General features: G+C 34.6%; 1 protein-coding gene across 1 annotated transcript in view; it reads left to right on the top strand.

Moving 5' to 3' along the window:
* Nucleotides 1-2,848: 2,848 nt before the first annotated feature.
* The window catches only part of LOC120352255 (Bardet-Biedl syndrome 2 protein homolog), a 40,133-nt gene continuing 21,977 nt past the window's right edge, over nucleotides 2,849-21,004 (top strand). The window contains exons 1-6 of the mRNA XM_039432026.1: nucleotides 2,849-3,037; nucleotides 4,043-4,228; nucleotides 5,779-5,967; nucleotides 9,371-9,553; nucleotides 18,189-18,411; nucleotides 20,037-20,176. Coding sequence (XP_039287960.1) covers nucleotides 2,918-3,037; nucleotides 4,043-4,228; nucleotides 5,779-5,967; nucleotides 9,371-9,553; nucleotides 18,189-18,411; nucleotides 20,037-20,176 — 1,041 coding nt within the window. The 5' untranslated portion in view covers nucleotides 2,849-2,917. The remainder of the gene's footprint in view (nucleotides 3,038-4,042; nucleotides 4,229-5,778; nucleotides 5,968-9,370; nucleotides 9,554-18,188; nucleotides 18,412-20,036; nucleotides 20,177-21,004) is intronic.

The following is a 21,004-nucleotide window of genomic DNA, read 5'->3' as shown; positions in this document are numbered from 1 at the left end:
TATGTTTTTTTCGTACAAAATTAATAAAATGATTAGTTATTGATCAAGTTATCTGTTTTTATTGTTTAAAAATTCATTTCCAAGCTGGGCTCTTGTGCACATCTTTACTTGAATTAACAGCGAATCAGTGTTGAGGCTGTGCAAAGGCTAAAAATAAACTTTCTACTGGTGATTATATTCAAAGTTTTTCGGTTTGTATATCATCAAGCTATCAAAATAAAAAAGGTTTCTAAGGAAAACATTTTTTTCTGATCATTACTTTTTGAGATATGAGCGCATGAAATTTAAATTTTTGGGACAACATTTCAAATTCGGTAAGAGATAAGTCTATGCGATTTAGAGGATAGATTCTTTATGGTATTGTTGATCTAGTAAAACAAAACATTTCTAAAAATATCAATTTTTGAGAATGTTATTTGATTTACTTAAAATTACCAAAAATAACTTCTAGTCCAGTTATCTTTGGTAAATCGAATAGCTTTCTCAAAAAATGATATTTTTGTTTTAATAGATCAGCAATAGCCTACCGAATTTGAAATGTTCCCAAAATTTAAACTTGAGGCGCTCATATCTCAAAAACTAATGATCAGAAAAAAATGTTTTCCTGAGAAAACTTTTTAATTTTGATAGTATACAAATCGAAAAACTTTGAAAAATGTAACAAGTAGAAAGTTTATTTTTAGCCTTTGCACAGCATTAAGACCAGAATATGAAACAAGTTCGGTTGCACAGAACCTTGTTAAATTTTAATCATGATTAAATGCCACGAGAACCAATCATAAAGGGTTTTTTGAAAAGAAGGTTCTCTGGTTGAATTTAATCACAGTTGAAACTTAAGAGGCTTTTGTGCAACCGAGCCTAAGCCTTATTTGAATATTATAGTATATAGTAAGGTCCACGTTATAATGGCAGTTTTTGATTTGCAATGGTATTGCTATCCTTGTCTATCTATCATTCAACAAAGCGTATAGCGCTCTCTCTTTCTCGCTTTGCTCTGTTGCCAGATCGTCTTTTAATAATGTAGAATTATTAATTAACAAAATATTTCATCTTAATTATGAAAATTCATTATGAAATTATTATTGAAAAATATTATTTATTGCTTAATAAATATAATATTGATCATTTTAAACGGGAATGAACAGTTAATATTACTTCAATAAACCTGTATCAGCTACCGTCTATAGAAGGCAATGACAAGACCGATGATCGGCAACGTTGTTCTCCTATCTTTCTCCACTGCCATTATAACGTGGACCATTATCACTATCTTGGTTGACTGCAATTTTTAGTAAAATCTCTCGCCTTATTTAGATGCTACAGTAGAATATTATTCTAAAGATTAGAATTAATTATTCTAATAAAGTTTCATCAATAATTGAGTGCAGCATTAATTGTTTACAGTGAAATCCACTTCAATGTGTCTTAAAGCTGGTTTCCCTTAAACCAGTGACTGTTAAATTAGGCAATTAGAAGGTACCGGGTTCGATTCACGGGCTAACAAATAATTTTTGAATAGTAGCGCTCATCGAATTTCTATCTAGCTGTTTACCCTGTTGTCAATATTTGCAGTAGCAGAAGTCTTCGGGGTGATTTACAGCATTTGATTTGGATTTTCGTTTAATCAATAATTATTAACCTAGAACTAATATGAATTATATTTTCACTGTTGTGTGGGAATCCAGATGACGTCATTTAACCACGGTTAAATCCAATAGAAGTACGCGCAACCGGGTGTTATATCCCATGTATGTTTGTTTGTTTGTTTTTAAAGCTTCCCAGAGATGTATGAATGACGTCACAATCAGCTGTTGTGCCGTTACCATAGCAACCGTAATACTTGTGTTGTCATGGCAACCATCACACAACAATATTGGACCTTGTGAACCGGCAATAAGGTAGTAGTTGCCTACAATGTTTTGACCAGTGAATATTTTGTGTACGCACATAATTATGTCGTAGTTAGTTTTCGTAGTTTTTTGAACTAACAGATTTATTTATCACTAATAATTGAGATCACTAATAACATGACCAAACTAGACCTAATAATGACAAGTTATAGTTAATTATTTTCATAAGTAGTTTTTTGAGTTTCTTCTTCCCTAACAGATATGGATTACTATTAACACTAAGGTCCGGTTGCACAACAGCCGGTTAAATTTTAACCGTGATTAACTCCACGAGAACCAATCAGAGAAGGCGTTTTTGAAAAGACGGCTTCTGTGATTGGTTCTCGTGGCATTAATCACGGTTAAAATTTAACCGGCTGTTGTGCAACCAGCACTAAGGGCCGGTTTCCGAGTTCGGGATTTAGCTAAGTCCTAGACTTAAAACAGTCAGAAAATTGGCTTTCCAAAACGGGGCATAGTCGCAGCTTTTATAACAGTAGTCTTAGTTTTTATTTTCTCATTTCTATAATTGAAAACGTTTTTCCTTGACGAAATTAGACATTCTCAAATAATTCAAAATAGCTGAAACTACACTATTTTCTATTTATTTTATTTTGCATTCAATTCTCTAGTTTTTCGAAATTTAATTCAAACGTGACTATGACAATGACTGCGACTACGCCCCGTTTTGGAAAGCCAATCTTCTGACTCCAGCTGTTTAAAGTCTAGGACTTAGCTAAATCCCGAGCTCGGAAACCGGCCCTAAAAATCCCGGGCTGACAAATAATTTTTGTACAGTAGCGCTCATCGAATTTCCATCTAGCTGTTTACCCTGTTGTCAATATTTGCTGTAGCAGAAGTCTTCGGGGTGATTAACAGCATTCAATTTGGATTTTCGTTTAGTAACAACTAAAAATGACATAAGTTACATAATTAATTTTCATATGTGATATTTTATATTTTTGTATATATTTTGATATGTGATTCAATTTTGAGAAAGTGAGTTGAATTAAAGAGTAGTTTCAAAGATGATGGCCATACCAGTTTTCACGCTCCATCTGAACTATCAAGTCTTGCCTGGCAGAATAACAATTGGCAAATATGACGGATCGCATTGTTGCTTGACGGCTGCTACCACCGGTGATAAGGTAGGTGATTTTATATAATAAATACTATTGAACTGCTCTAATTATTTTATAATATCGAGGCACCGAGCTTCTCTCGTTATTTATTTATTGATATACTGAACACAATAATTCTTCGAAATGATTGGGGAAGGACTAACAGGCACAGCCCAAAACTGTTTCTTCCTTGAATTTTGATTTATCCTATACTATTAAACGAGCAACAAATGTTTATATGTTTGTATTTCACCGGATCTCGAAAACGGCTCGAACGATTCTCGCGAAATTCAGAACATAGAAGGTTTATAATATAAAGATTCGATTGCACTTGGTCTCATCCCTGGGAAAACTCGCTGAAGGACATTAAAAGGATAATTATTATTCATCCTTGGGAAAACAGCTGATAATAATCATTTCGTCGTCTGTTGGTGATGGAAGTGAGTGAGCGAGTTCATGTGTGTGGGACTATGTCAATATTATTACTCAGCTGTTGAACTTTTGTAATCATTCAATCAGGTTTTTAGTGCCGGTTGCAGAAAAGCCGGGTTATTTTCAATCCTGATTAATTCCAGTAAATCCATCTTTTTGAAATGGTCTTCTCTGATTTGGTTCACGTAAAGTTAATCAGGATTAATTTAACCGGCTTTTGTGCAACTGGGTCTTTGTGAGGGAAATTTTTGCATTCTTATGGGAATTAATCTCAATTTACTGTGATTAGATAGAACATTTCTGTATGAACTATGAATTTTATTATAATTTCTTTTTTCGTAATAAATTGATTATGTTTTTGTACTCCAGAGCGAAGCTCGGTCCCCGATATTAATGATAATAATAATAATTTCTGGTTGCCAATAAATTGCAACCAGAGGAGTTTATTGACAAAACATATACATAGTTATTACAATATACATTCAAAAGTTGCTAATACTAAACTTAGTTCTAATTATGATACCTCGCCATAATAATATGTGTCGGGGTGAATAAGAGAATGAATGATCATATTTAAATGAATAATAAATAATATTTCAGGTGCTGATCCACAGTCCTCACAAGAGGGACAAAGAATTCTCTCTGCTGAACATAAATCAGAATATCACAGCGCTGTGTGCCGGCCGGCTGAACCCAGACGAGGAGAAAGATATTCTGGTTGTCGGCACCAAGGGCAGTCTGCTCGCCTACCATGTTGAGAATAATTCCGACATATTCTACCGACAGGTAAGATATTTGAAAACGTTTTGATTATGTGTAGAATTGATATAATTCACTAATTTTTATTACGGTACATTCCTTACCACTGAGAAATGAGAGTGTTCAGGAATAATGTATGCAGAATAGATAGTACATCTCAAGGGATCGCTTAAAAAATGCACTATATTGAGGTCCACGTTATAATGGCGGTGGAGAAAGATAGGAGAAAAACGTTGCTGATCCTCTGTCTTTTCAATGCCTTCTATAGACGGTAGCTGATAGAGGTTTATTGATGTAATATTAACTGTTCATTCTCGTTTGAAATAATCCATTATATTTTATTAAGCAAGGAATTATATTTTTCTATGATTTCATAATTAATTTTCATAATTAAGATGAAATATTTTGTCAATTAATTATTAATTCTACATTGTTAAAAGACGATCTGGCAACAGAGCAAAGCGAGAAGAGATAGCGCTATCCGCTTTGTTGAATGATAGACAAGGATAGCAATACCATTGCTAATCAAGCACTGTCATTATAACGTAGACCTCACTATAGTAGTCGAATTCCTTCAATAAATGAAATTATAATCCTAATCCTTTCTTTAGAATATCATACATTTCTCGTTGCTCTTTTTTTCCCATCTTTTCAAGAATCTTGTCACTGTTTTTGATTTTACTTAGACTTTCTTCATTTTTTTCGGTTTTATTGAATTAATAGTATTTCTCCCTCAGTATTTCCTTGTAGTATTGTAAACAATTTTGTACTAAATTTAACTTTTGCCTTTATTTGTTACTTTACTGACGCTCAATTTGACTGGTTTTAGACTCAATTGTTAAAAATTTGACTGGTGACAGAGGTTTATTTATTTATTCTTTTTATGTTATATATTTATTGTATAGATGTTTAGATACTTCAGGGAATTATATTTTATTTGCTTTTTTCAGGTTTTATTATTATTTCTTTTTTGTTTTTTACTATTGCTCTAATTCTGTTTGTGTGAAATTGCAAAAAGACTTTTTTTAGTTACCAAAATTAAGTGACTGTCTCGTTCATATTATAATGTACAATAGCAATAGTGTAGAACTTCAATCACAGCTGTTAAGCTACTGAAGTTCTTTTCTTTTTTTTTCATCATGATACTGTTTCTTTATTAATGATTGCATTGTAAAAATATTTGTAAATATGTGAGTGTTGTGAATAAATTTCAATTTCAATCAATAGACCTCTGTAAGTGAATCAACCATAAATGAAAAGTAATTGAATAACTGTAAGTGAATAGATTTATTTATTGAAGGAATTTGACTGCTAGTCACTCTATTGGTCAAATTGGAGGAAATATTTCATGTTTCAGTGGATAACTCACTGTGTATTGTAGTGAACGTCTCATATTACAGCGCAACACTTGTTAGGTCAACCTCTATCCATAACCCGAATATCATTCAAATCTGGGAGATTTGCATTTTCATAAAATCCTATTCCTTAGTTATGAGCATTTGAAGATGAGTGATTCCTCTGATCTGTGAGTGAAGGAAACATTCTATGTTTCAGTGAATTATTATTTACACTTTTAGGTGCCAGATGGTGTGAATGCAATCACAATAGGGCGATTAGGTCTTCTAGAGAACCCCCTAGCTTTGGTGGGAGGTAACTGCTCCATACAGGGGTTCGATGCAAAGGGTAATGATCCCTTCTGGACGGTCACCGGAGATAATGTCAGATCACTCGCGCTTCTAGATGTCGACGGTGATGGAGAAAATGAGGTAAAGTGATAATCCAGAAACCTATTATTTTCAAATTAAATATTTATTCAGGATAATTTCTTATTTCTTGAAATTCTATTCCATTTCTATTCAAAATATGTGTAACTTCAACTGAATTTGTAAGAGAAATAGAACAATGTTAACTTATTTTTCCTCTTCCTATCATTCTAATGATTGATTGATTATATGCCTTTATTAGGGCGGAATTAGGACTCCTGGTCCTCTCTGCCACACAACCCTTTACAAAAGAAGACAAATTTACATAAGAACAGAAAAAAAATAGATTACATATTATGTAATAGATTACATAAGATTAATATATAAGTAAATAAAACACTTATTGAAATGGGCTGCTTTTAAATTAATAAAACAAATAAAACTTGTAGCACCCTTTATTTGTTAAAAAACTTAAAATAGTTGAACTATTTTCAAAACTATTAATCAAAATACAATAACATATAATAAAAGAGAATTTTAAACTTTATTTATTTATACAATTGGAAACAATATTTCAAATTCCACTAGATAAATCTATAGGAAAACCTATCAGAAATGAAGATCTAATCAAGTTGCCATTCACTCACACATGCACACAAAACAACCCTAAAAATAAAGATTTTACAAAGTATAATAATTATCAAAACAATATATTAAGATGAAATATTTTTGTATCTGTAGTTGCATAAAAGGTGGAAATGAGTTAAATTCATGTAGATTGATACAATGCAAATAGACAATAAAAATAAAGCTGGACCCAACCCAAGCCTAATCTGCGCCACCAGATCCCAGCCAAATGATGTACTTATTGTAAGAATAATTAAAGAGTGCTTGGACCTTGAGGCTCCAATAAACAGTCACTTATAAAATCATACTAATCATAACTCCAATAGCCTACACAGTCACTTATAAGTCATATTATGATCATAACAACTGTGAACATAAATTATACTACTAGGCTCAACTCACACTTACGTGAATCAGGTCGAGAAAATACTCGACTCTAGTCGAGAGCATGTGTTTTCAAATAGTGACGTCGCGGAGACTAGAATCGACTGGTCTGAGTGTCACCATTTGGAAACACATGAAGAGCTTCTTATAGAAGCATCAGAAGACCTATTGCTACTTCTTTTTACTTTTCCTTGTCCTATTACCATAGGTAAGGAAAGTATTGCTTTCCAAAAAAATTTAAGGTACCCTAATTTTACGTTTCAAGGTTGCCTGAGTCCTAAAACATGATTTTTGGGTTTTGGTCTGTGTGTGTGTGTGTGTATTTCTGTGAACACGATAGCTTCATTCCTAATTAACCGATTGACTTGAAATTTTAAACTTGAGGTCCTTATACCATGAGGATCCGACAATAAGAAATTCAATTCAAAATGGCGGATAATGGCTAAAAAACCATGTTTTTCACGGTTTTCTCGAAAACGGCTCTAACGATTTTCTTCAAATTTATACCCTAGATAGCTATTTATAAGCCCCTATCAACTGGCATGAGTCTCATTTCTGGGAAAATTGCTGGAGCTCCGTAATATTCTTGAGAAAAATGGCGTATAATCACTAAAAAACCATGTTATTACGGTTTTCTCAAAAATGACTCGACCGATTTTTTTCAAATTCATACCCAGTATAGTTATTAACTGTATAGCTCTATTAACTGGCATGAGTCTCCTTTCTGGGAAACTAATGGGGGGTCCACCTCATCCTTGAGAAATGGACTTTGTAACCTCGTTCTCGTGCATGAGGTAGGTAGGTAGAGCAGTTCATAAAAAGAACACATAGTCGAGATATTTCATCTGTAGAACAGCTGTTTTGACGACTTTTAAAAAAATCATCGAATTTCACAATTTACACAAAGGAAAAAGTACTCTGAAAACAATTATATATACACACTAGCCGTCAGGCTCGCTTCGCTCGCCATATCCGTCTAACCAGGGGGCTCCGCCCCCTGGACCCCCGACTGGATCGTCCAAGAGTGAGATCAGCAGGCTCGCTTCGCTCGCCTGCATTTTTCATTTGGGCATTTTTATCATATGCTAGGACAAACCAGTCTGGGGTCCAGACTAAACGGCTGGCTAAACGGATATGGCGAGCGAAGCGAGCCTGACTGCTAGTAACATAATATTCCCAGGATTGAAGTAGCAGTGCCCAATCAATTTTTGCGCGATAAATGCATTTAAATCTTCAACTTGGTGCCAACCTAACAAAGTCAACTCAACTTAATGCCAACCTGACAAAATTATTAATTTAGTTGCCAGTTAACAACTGTTTCGAAGAGGTACTCTATCTAGATTATAGTTCTATAGTAACATATGATATGGAAATTTCAATTATAATTAAGAGATTGGGAGAAGAAGAATATACATGCTAAAAGACGAACTTTAAACCCTTAAAAACAACCCTTAGAGTTAAAATATTGCCAAAAGATTTCTTAGAGCGCCTCTAAAGGGCCAACTGAACATAACTACCAAATTTGAACGTTTTTGGTCCGGTAGATTTTTAGTTATGCGAGTGAGTGAGTGAGTGAGTGAGTGAGTGAGTCAGTCAGTCAGTCAGTCAGTGAGTGAGTGCCATTTCGCTTTTATATATATAGATATATATAGAAGTCTGATCGTAGTTTCAAATATGTAGCCGCCAATCGTCATTATGTTATTCCCCCAAATTATTCTCGTTTGAGAATGGGGCTTACAGTTCAATGAGCAAGGAAAGTTGTGTGAGTATACTACACCAGATTTTTTTTCAAGTAAATAATGTAATGATTTTAGAATTGAACATCATTAGATCACTTTTTCTTAGCTTATGATTTAAAACAGTTGATAAATGCTCACAATCATGACTAAAGTTTTTTATCCTTTAATTGAATTATAATTGTTGAATGAAATACTGCTGTAAGGTAACTCTCTATTCAGTTTGTAGTTAAAAATAGTTGAAAGATCTTTATAATCTTAAGCCTCAGCTGTGAAAGCTGTTGATCCTTCTTTTATTGTTATCTTCTGTTTATCTTTGCTGTAGATTATGTGAAATTAAATTGATAAAATTTATATTCAAAACTTGAATTTATTAGAGCAATAATTTATTACAGGCTCCAAACTCTGGAGACATTGTGAACCGACAAAGTAAAGCAAGCATAGAGGTTATCAAACAACGACATAGTAGCACACTAGAGTGCTCTCAACACCTTCTTCCCTCATCAAAGGCCAAGTCACACGAAGCGTTTTTCAGACGAGTCGGCAGGGCATGAAGGTCTCCGATTGGGTGATCATCAGCTGATCCTTGAACGCCAACACAATCAGCCAATCGGAGAGCTTCCTGCCCTGCCGTAAAACGCTTCGTGTGGGTTGGCCCTTATTCTGTTCGTATTAATTTATGATTTTGAAATATTATATTATGATCGTTTGCCTTGTAGCTGGTGGTTGGTTCGGACGACTTTGAGCTGAGGATCTTCAAGGAGGATGCGATAATGGCCGAGTTGACAGAAACAGAGGCGATCACAGCGTTGGCTGCCTTTCGAAACAATCGATTTGCCTACGCGCTGGCCAATGGGACAGTTGGCGTCTATGAAAAGCTGCACCGCTCGTGGAGGGTCAAGGTAATAACATACAAACATTTTCATATTATTCAAACAGTCTCGCATTATTATTCATTCAACAAAACATACAATTCAGATAAAAACAACTAGCAAAATATAATTTTAAGGATATGGTTGAGAAGAGGAATTTATTCCAATAAGATTCATACTAGTAGTTCTGTGAACAGTGTAGACCTCGCGCTCAGTAAGTTACATTGAGCTGTTGTTCTTTTCTCAAAAATTAATAAATAATTCATCAATTTGAAATGTCTAGAAAAATCCTAAATAAACATAGAGCTTTCTGTCCTATTGTTTTACATGAGGAAACACTATATAATAACTTTCTTGTAGTTATTGATGCAGTACATTGACCTTGAGAGGTTGTGAATGAAAGTACTACATAATTTCGCTCCTGGGTTTTGGAAGATTTTGTGTTACAAATAGTCACGGATAAGTACAAATTTTGTGTTTATTTCATTATTAATTGTTTCTTGATCACGTTTTATCATTTTGTTTTAGATTTTAATTCTTAATTCTATTTTAATAAGCCAAACACCGTTTAGAGGTTAGTTTGAGGTTAGGTTTTCGAGATTTAAAAATAAACATAAATAGTTTACTTGACTAAAATTATAACCAAATTAAAATCCTATCATTTATAAATCAATTATTATTATTGCAAGTAATATAATTTCTTAGATAGGAAGATGAGCTCAAGTAGAACACTGAAGGTTAATAATAGAAATGTAAACATAGCGGGAGTACTTACGCGTTCCCAAAACCAAAATTCAAAAACGCCAAAACCAAAAACCCCAGTTCTTCAAACTACTTTAGCCGAAAAAGTTGCTCAACTACAAAGTAGCCACACTAATTTAAAAAACCAATTAGAAGTAACTCTAAAAACGTCTGAGGAAGAAAGGTTAGGGATGGTAGAAGAAATTAAATCTTTGGAACTGATTATAAAATTACAAGATGAAGACCATAAAAAAGAAATACTAAATCTAAAAAATCAATGTAGTCTAATGTCGGAGGAAATAAAGAAACTAAAATCTAAATTTGATAATACTAAATGTATGATAGAACCTCCGTCCAAATGCAAAAAAATAGAATCTAACCTAAATGATGGGAAATGCTCTGAAAATGGTCGAAATAAAACGTACAGTGAGGTTTTGAAGACAGCAACCAAAAATATAGCTGAGGGAAATAAAGATAGGAAGGGAGAGTTCTGCTACTGACGTCCAGTCATGGACGTGATTGCAGTGATCTCCTTGATAAAAGATTAAAAAATAAATTTGATGTCCAATGTTTTTTCAAGCCAAGTGCATCAATTAATGCAGTTGTAGAGTCAGCTAGGGAACAAACTAAAGACTTTGATGAAAATGACTATCTAATTGTACTGGGTGGCTCAAATAATATAAATGAACCTAACTTGAATCATCTTCCTCAAGTAACAGAAAAAATCAAGGAAATTGTGCCACTCAGCAAAAAAACAAACTTAATAATAAGTACTATTCCTAATAGGTTTGATAGGCCAGAATTAAATGAAGCAATCAATTCGACAAACAAATCAATCCATAATACAATCAACAGCCTAAAAAATAAGAATTCTAAACAACTGGGGATTTGTTTTCTAAATGAAAGGCTGAAAAGACATAACTTCACTAATCATGGGTTGCATCTAAATCGATCTGGCAAAGTAATCTTTTGTAATAGATTGGCAGAGCTGATTGAAAGCCGTTTGCAATCCTCTGGTTTAAAAACAGTCAAAAAAACAAATAACGATTTTTTAGTAAATTGGCTCAAAACAGGGAAAGGGAAATAGCTACAAATGCTAGAGATAGAGTAGCACAAGATGGTAAGGTTTTTAGTATTTATCATCAAAATATTCAGTATCTTCGCAACAAAATTGACAGATTAGAAGTATTTCTTAAACAGGAGGATCCTGACATTGTTATTTTCACAGAGCATGGCTTAAAAATAAAGGAAATAAATCAAGTTAGGATTCCAGGCTATTCACTGAGATCAGAATTTTGTAGAATAGCTCATAGAAGTGGTGGTGTATGTATATTCACTAGCAATGCTAAACATACCCAAACTTATGAACTGGATTTTGTTAAGAGATTTTCTGTTGAGATGGATTTAGAGGTGACGGGACTAAGGTTAAAAATTGATGATCGATTTGAGGTAGCAGTGTTAGGTATCTATAGGTCACCAAATGGAGACTGGCAAAAATTTTGTGAGCTGCTCCATACACTTTTGGAAATTACAACCGCTCGTTTCACAAATGTTATAGTAGTAGGAGATTTCAATACCGATTTTGCCAGGCAGGATAAAATGACAGAGGATATTAGAGATATTATTAATATGAATAATTTAGAAATTAAGGTCCACGAATATACAAGAGTAACTCGAACTTCACAGACAATTATTGATAATATCCTCACAAATATAGAAGGTTGTAATGTCAGGTTAGGTAGCTCAGATCTATCAGATCATAACTATCAAATTTTAGATGTTAAGTTGCAGGGCCAGAATCCAAGCAGAAAAAAAACTTTTGTGAAAGAAATTCAGCAATATGAGCTAGGAAATATAAATTGTTTGAAGCAGGAACTGCTTCAAGAAAATTGGAGTAGTGTTTATAACAGTTGTAACCTAAATTACAAATATAAGCAATTCATTGATACTCTAAGATTTCACATTAGTGTATGCTGTCCGATAAAAAAAGTCAAAGTAAAAAGTAAATTAAACAAAGTAGATGAATGGATAACTGAAGATATCCTTACTCAAAGAAATATTGTTAGGGAAGCTTATGAGGAATTTAAATTAGTGAGGGATGTTCCGAGTGAGGTCAAATACAAATGTCTAAAGAAAAACTATGCAAAAGAAGTGAGGAAAGCTAAGTGTAAGAAAACAGCTGAAATATTAACAACTAGTACCAATTTTAACTCTGCTGTTTGGGAGGTAATTAATAGAAATAGGAGAGCAGCTCAAAAGATACAGTTACTAATGTCCCTAGGATAATCGATGAACATGGAAATTATATGGATGATAGTATAGACATTTGTAACTTTTTCAATAAATATTATCAACAGGTTGCATATAATCTCCAAAAGTCACTGAACACTAATACTTATAATACAACTACATTAAATGCTGAGCCAATTGAAAAGGTATTTAAATTTCATCCATTATCAAGAGATGAGTTGTCAAGAATAATAAAAAATTTGAATAACAAAAAAACAGTAGGATTGGATGGGGTCTCAAGCAAAATTTTAAAAGAATGTGAAAATGAATTACTGGACCCTTTATTGCATCTCCTTAATACTTCACTAGAGCAGGGTATTTTCCCTGATGATCTGAAACAAGGAAAAATTTTGCCAATTTTCAAGAGCGGTGATTCTGAAAGAGTTGAAAATTATAGACCCATTAGTATTCTAAATGTAATAAGTAAAATTTTTGAAAGAGTAGTTTTAAATAGGTTATTGATGCACCTGGAAGAAATTAATTTCATATGTGATGAACAGCATGGGTTCCAGAAAGGGAAATCTACTAAGACTGCAATAGTATCCCTTGTTGAAAGACTAATAGATATAATAGATTCAGGTGAGAAGGCAGCCGCAATATTTCTTGATTTATCCAAAGCTTTTGATTGTGTGAACCATAGAATATTATTGGAAATACTAAAAACTGTAGGTGTGAATGGTATAGAACTAAAATGGTTTGAATCATATCTCATAGGTAGAAACCAGTGTGTTGAGCTTACCAAGGTGGATGGGAATGAAATAGTAAAAATTAAATCTCAAAAACTGGAGGTCCAGGCTGGAGTACCTCAAGGCTCAATTCTGGGTCCCTTACTGTTTCTGTTGTATGTGAACCAATTACCAAAAGAGTTAAAAGATCACAGAGCTCTGTTGTTTGCTGATGACACATCGCTTATCTTTAACAATTATTTATTAGATAGTCTAGAAATAAATGCTTTTACTGGAGTACAGTCAATTGTCCAATTCTTGAAGCAAAGGCAATTAACAATAAATAGTAAGAAATGTCAATTCCTACAATTCAAAAGTAAATATAATTCAGTAGAGGATAGAGAAATAAATGTGTTTGTAGAGGAAAATGAATTAGACCAAGAAGAGAAAGTAGCATTCTTGGGAATTTTATTGGACAGGAAATTAACATGGCATCCTTACATTGAGAGGATATGTAATAAGATATCATCTGGGGTATTTGTCCTGCGGCAGCTTGCTAGGCTGAATGATAAAAAACTACTGTTAACTGCTTACCATGGACTTATACTATCTCATATTAGGTATGCTATTTTAGTATGGGGTAATTCATCTCAACAAAATATGGACAGAGTGTTTAAGATTCAAAAGAAGGCACTCAGATGTATAGAGAAAGTGAATAGGTTAGACTCTTGTAGGCCTTTATTTAAAAAGCTTGGTCTATTAACTGTGCCATCTTTGTATGTATATGAAGTTGTAATGCATGTGAAAACGAGTGGTGTGATCCAGAATTCAGATGTTCATGAGTATAATACGCGAAACAGAGCAGATTATCATATAATGGGTCACAATAGTAGGTTATTTGAACAAAAGCCAGATTATATTGGTAGGAAATTTTATAACAAGCTACCTCAAATCTTGAAAAGTAATGATGATTTGAAGATTTTCAAAAAACAAATGAAAAAATATTTAGTTGATAAAGCTTTTTATAGTGTACAAGAATTCCTTTCACGGGTAGTATTATAGTGCACTAGACAGCTGATTTACAATGAATAATTCTATAGTCTGATTTTTACTCCAATATTGGCGTATGAAGGAGGCTCCTTTTTCCTTTTATATTATCCTTGAAATGCAAAATTTCCAAAAACTTTGTGTATACGTCGACGCGCAATTTAAAATAGAACATAACTGTTAAATTTCATAAAAATCTATTACCGCGTTTCGCCGTAAATGCGCAACATATAAACATTTAAACATTTAGAGAAATGCCAGACCGTCGACTTGAATCTTAGACCTCAGTTCGCTCGGTCAATAATTTGTTCCTTTGTTTGAGGGGTTTGAACTTTTTATGAGCGCTCAAAGTTGAAGAAGTCATTTAACGAGTTTAAAGCCAAATTTCAAACAGTTTGGACGCTTATAGTAAGGCTCAAGTCACACTTACGCGACTCAGGTCGAGAAGAGACTCGACTGTAGTCGAGAGCATGTGTTTCCAAATGGTGACGTCGTGGAGACGACCCAACAAATCCTTTAGTGTGGTCCACGTTATAATGGCAGTATTTGGTTAAAATTGGTGTGGCTATCCTTGTCTATCACTCGACAAAGAAGATAACGCTATATGGCTCAACTCACACCTACGCAACTCAGGTCGAGAAGAGACTCGACTCTAGTCGAGAGCATGTGTTTTCAAAAGGTGACGTCGCGGAGACTAGAATCGACTGGTCTGAGTGTCACCGTTTGGCAACACATGCTCTCGACTAGAGTCGAGTCTCTTCTCAACCTGAGTCGCGAAAGTGTGAGTTGAGCCTCAGTCTCAACTCACACTTACGCGACTCAAATCGAGAAGAGACTAGAGTCGCAGTCTCTTCATGTGTTTTTAAATGATGACACTCAGACCCAAAGACCTTAAAGATATCTCTTTAAGGTCTTTGCTCAGACCAGTCGATTCTTGTCTCCGCGACCTCACGTCTGTGAGACTGAGTCGAGCATGACATGTTGGTCGAGCCTCGACTAGAGTTGCGTAGTACCGTGCATTTTTAATGAAAGTGAGGTTTTGTTTTATGAAAGTGATTTTAGATAATTCAATAATAGGTATTAGATAACACAATATATTCAGAATAATTATCATAAAACTTATTACATGCGCAGAAGTGAGGAATTGGGTCTCATTTTTTTAATAATGTGAGGCTAGAAATAAATTAGCATGGAACTGAAGTAGTGATAATGAGCATGAAAATCATAAGGTCGAGAGACTGGAGTATCCTCGACTGGAGTCGTACGATTCGAGTCGTGGTAGGCTCAACTCACACTTACGCGACTCAGGTCGAGAAGAGACTCGACTCTAGTCGAGAGCATATGTCTTCAAATGTTGAAACTCAGACCAGACGATTCTAGTCTCCGCGACGTCACCTTTTGAAAACACATGCTCTCGACTAGAGTCGAGTCTCTTCTCGACCTGAGTCACGTTAGTGTGAGTTGAGCCCTAGTGTCAGTTAAGCCTAAGCTCAAAAACGTTAAACAAAGAAACAAATTCAATTTTTTTTTATTTATTTCAATTCAATTTATTAAAAACACACAAGACAAGACAAAACAAAATTACAAAGAATTATGAAACAAATAAAACACAATAAAATGTTACAAATATAAAAAACCATGGGCTTTGTTGTTGGGTGTGTTAAATTATATGGATCTTACTGGAAATTTGTTCCTCTTTTCAACAATTTACAAGAGATTTTCAATTGTTTTCCAACCTGATAGAATTTTCTAATTTTATTAATGTTATTGGAAATTTTCTTGTTGGAAATCTCTAACAAAACATACAATTCAGGTAAAAACAACAGGCAAAATCTAATTTCAAGGATATTTTTATTTATCATTAGGCAAAATCCAATTTTAAGGATATTTTTATTTATAATTTCCAATGAGATTAATATAAGTTGTTCCTCTGTTGGACGTTTTAAACTTTTAAACTTCCTATGAGTTTATCCAAACTGTTTGAAATTCAGCTTTGAACTCGACGAATATAGTTATTTATTATAAATAAATAAATAAATAAATAATAAATAAATAAATAAATTTCTTCAAATTTGAAAATGTCTTCCTCTTTCCAACTATATCCTTAGAATTCGACTGATAGTTTTCAAGTTATTGACGTTTTTCAAAAATATCTAAAATCGATAGATCTTGAACACAAACAAGGTCGATATCAGAAAATGTTACTAGAAAATTTTGTTGCTATAGAATCCATAGCCTTTAGCTGTTACACCTTTCGTGGTATACTCTGTATATCTATATCTATATATATAAAAGCGAAATGGCACTCACTGACTGACTGACTGACTGACTCACTCACTCACTCACTCACTCACTCACTCGCATAACTAAAAATCTACCGGACCAAAAACGTTCAAATTTGGTAGGTATGTTCAGTTGGCCCTTTAGAGGCGCACTAAGAAATCTTTTGGCAATATTTCAACTCTAAGGGTTGTTTTTAAGGGTTTAAAGTTCGTCTTTTAGCATGTATATTCTTCTTCTCCCAATCTCTTAATTATAATTGAAATTTCCATATCATATGTTACTATAGAACTATAATCTAGATAGAGTACCTCTTCGAAACAGTTGTTAACTGGCAACTAAATTAATAATTTTGTCAGGTTGGCATTAAGTTGAGTTGACGTTGTTAGGTTGGCACCAAGTTGAAGATTTAAATGCATTTATCGCGGAAAAATTGATTGGGCACTGCTACTTCAATTCTGGGAATATTATATTTCTAGCCGTCAGGCTCGCTTCGCTCGCCATATCCGTTTAGCCAGACGTTTAGTCTGGACCCCCGACTGGATTGTCCTAACATATGATAAAAATGCTCAAATGAAAAATGCAGGCGAGCGAAGCGAGCCTGCTGATCTCATTCTGGGACGATCCAGTCGGGGGTCCAGGGGGCAGAGCCCCCTGGCTAGACGGATATGGCGAGCGAAGCGAGCCTGACGGCTAGTTCCATATATGTGCTTGTAAAATAATACCTAAAGGTGCGTAAAGATGTACGCGCCGCGAACATGAGCAATTCACTTTTAATCAGCTGATGCCAAGCTTTTTAAATATCTATCTTACCGATTCTGTAAAAATACAGATATAGTCAGCTGATTAAAAGTGAATTGCTCATGTTCGCGGCGCATATGTCTGTACGCACCTCTAAAGCTGCGTACACATATTCACGCTTCCAACCAGCACCGAGCACGCTCCTCCCTCGTACCGCCCTCGTACCACCATCGAACCACAGTCGCACCGCCCACGCACCCATCATGAACGTTATGGGAGATGTTAGATCTTCTCGCGTTCCCCGGTCGAACCATTGTTGCTCCCCGGTCGATCATCAATCGCTCTGCCGGAGTGACGTTCGGTTGCGGAGCAGAGCGAAAGTCTGTACGCACCTTAAAGGACACTCTTGAAAACTTTTTAATATGAATAAATAATTTTTCATTGCCATTAAGCAACATTGGCAATAGACAAAGTCAAAACTAATACTAGACATTATACAAGTCAGAAGGATATAAGTTACGGTAATGTAATTGAAAGTATGTACGGTATACATGATTACATAAACACAAACATAACTACATCTAAAGTGAACCTAGAAGATTTCAAATATTCATCACTATACAAACACAGTACCAAACAAGGTCCAGTCAATATGGTTAAAACAAGAAAGAAAAGTTTAAATTAATCATGGAATCAAATATCAATAATCATATCGGAATCCAAGATTCTTGTATAGAATCTAGCAGACTCTTATATAGAATATAGTATATGAAATTACGAAATTAAAAATTAAGTAGCCCATTTTTATAAACCTATGCTTTTAGAAAAATAAGAAACTACCAAGAATTTGTACTCCATTTATAATTTGTTCCATATAATTCTTTCAATTCTCTGTTTTGTAGTCAAAGAACGGCACAGAATGCCTGACCTGTTTCGACGTGGACGGGGACGGCGTTGAGGAGCTCGTGACGGGGTGGTCTAGCGGCAAAGTGGACGCCCGAAGCAGTCGGACGGGAGAGGTCATCATGCGGGACGTCCTGTCGCAGCCCATTGCGGGACTGGTTTGCGGAGACTACAGCAAGGCGGGCACCAGTCAGCTGATTGCTTGTTCCTACGCTGGTGAAGGTCAGTCGGAGGTCAAGGTCACAGGAGTAACTTTAGGGTATGATCACCCCCATTGAAGTGCACGTGAGACCAAGCGCGCAGATTGATTGATTGAGTACTTATTTATGTAGATTACAATATATACTGACTTATACACTACTTATAAATATACAATAGCTTACAATGCAGCAAAATTATAGATGAATTTACATAATATAGACTAAGAAAATAATTATTGAACTGTATATGATATGAAAGCAATATGAAAAAGCAATATGGAATGACTATAGATAATAGGCCATATGAATAAAAACTGAGCATATGTTCATGAGCATGGAGCATAAGGTTTTGCTCATGAGCATTAGATAGAAGCATAAGCATTTGCTCATTTTTATATGAATAAGCTTTACCTTATGCTTCTGAGCTCTGGAGCAAAAATGCTCACGTATTTTACAGATTTTTTTTATCAGCTTATTCGTCTTACTTCGTTTTTATAGTAAAAGGTTAGAATGTGCTACTCAGTCTACTCACGTAAGCGCTAAATATGCATAAACACCGCTTGTGTTTGGTCGTCTGCTCTGTTCTCTATGAATTTAGTTTTAATTGAGTCTGGTAATTTGTAGTATTGAAATAGTCCCATACTGTCGGAGTTGTAGATGGAAGGAAAATATTCTCTATAGTCCGAGAGATATTACTTTTAACACGGCTCTTTCTGAAAGACGGAGAGGTCCGATGCGCTATCCTTCATTAATCACTCCCACTACCTAACAGCATTCTCCCTACTTTTGTGTCAGTACTGAGTGTGTGTGTGTTTCGGTGAGAGAGAGTGAGAGCTTTGTAAATGTGTCGCGCCAACACTCCCCTCCAGCTATTGCCTGACATTGTTTCAAAGTCGTTTACTGGTCAGCAGGTATATTGGTTTGTGGGACTGTTACGGAGATGTGTTCATCACAAGAACGAGAAGCAGAATGATACGGCGCATCCAATTGTGCGCAGGATGTGTCTCTGTCCATGCTACAAACTGTGGAAGGGGAAATCGGTTTCTTCTCTTCATGTTAAAAGTAATATCTCACGGACTATAGTTGGAAATTGCAAAAGTCTAGGAAATTACAGCAACCCGTCTGTAATCCAATTTCTATCCATCCTGATCTGAATTTTGCACCTTAATAAACAATTTCCAAGAAGGCTAAGTACTGATGTCAAATGAAATAACTGGTGAGTGTTGTTCTCTGTTAGTTATACATATTTTCTTTATCCATTTACAACTCTTGAATCAGTCAAAATCAACTCATTATCAAACATTAGTACTTGGATATTTAATTATTATTAAAGTCCATTCTAAGCTATCAGAGCTGTTCAGATCAACATGTATATAACGAATTAAGAACTTTATTGAAAAATCCTCCATAGGCGGTCGATGGAAGATATGAAATGAAAAGAGATTAACTTTGGACAGATGGAAATAAATAAGAAATTGCATCTAGCTGTTTACCCTGTTGTCAATATTTGCAATAGCAGAGTCTTCGGGGTGAATTACAGCATTTAATTGTAATTTTCGTTTAATAATAATTATTTAGAGATCAACTTTGTTTTATTCCTTTTGTAATGAATATTTGAATAAACCTTTTTCTTTGACATTTTTTCAGTGAGAGGCTACGATTCGAGCAGTATCAACAAAGATGAGTCTTTACAAATGGAAACTGTCCGCGATCTTTTCGCTAAGAAACAGGCGCTGCTTCTCGAGTTGAAAAACTACACATCTGATCCTTCCACTATTGGAATACCGGTAAGAACTATGCACCCACTAAAAGCCTATGTATGTATTCTAAAAGAAATATACGCGTGATTCAAAAAGAATGACCCAATTTTAAACAATTATATTTATTTAAGAAAATGATGCACACAAACCAATTTTACATCAAATTACTCACAGAAGTATCAAGTTTACGATGATGTATTATAAGTGTTGTATGTGACCTCCTTTTGAGGCTCGGACGACATCTAGACGGTAGCCAAATTCATCCCTGACTGCGTGTCTTCTCGGACTGAAGCTACCAGTTATCCTGGTTTTAAGCTCCTCAATATCAAGTACTAAGGGAGGAACAGCGTTAAAAATCGTGTTTATGCTCCTCCCTTAGCGCTTGATATTGAGGAGCTAAAACCCAGGTTAACTGATGCAGTGTAGCTACAGTACGAGAAGACAGACATATTGCAAACAGTCTGGGATAAATTTTGCTACCGTCTAGATGTCGTCCGAGCCTCAAAACGAGGGCACATAGAACACTTATAATACATCATCATAAACTCGATACTTCTTTGAGTAATTTTATGTTAAATTGGTTTGTGTACACCATTTTTTGAAATAAATATAACTGTTAAAAATTGGGTCATACTTTTTGAAACACCCGATCATTTAGAAACCGATAATAATTATGCATTTATTTTGAAAATTGTGTTGTAGATCATTTTTCAACTAATAATTTAAACTTTGTATAAAAACACTGTCTTTTAAAGTGGGAGCACTTACATTTTAGTAGTGACGACGTTGGTCATCTTCATACTGAGAAAACTCAGTCTATAGTGAGGCCCACGTTATAATGGCAGTGTTTGATTA

Source organism: Nilaparvata lugens, chromosome 7 (genome assembly GCF_014356525.2).
Source record: "Nilaparvata lugens isolate BPH chromosome 7, ASM1435652v1, whole genome shotgun sequence".
Classification (NCBI taxonomy): domain Eukaryota; kingdom Metazoa; phylum Arthropoda; class Insecta; order Hemiptera; family Delphacidae; genus Nilaparvata; species Nilaparvata lugens.
This window is presented reverse-complemented; position numbering and strand designations above follow the sequence as displayed.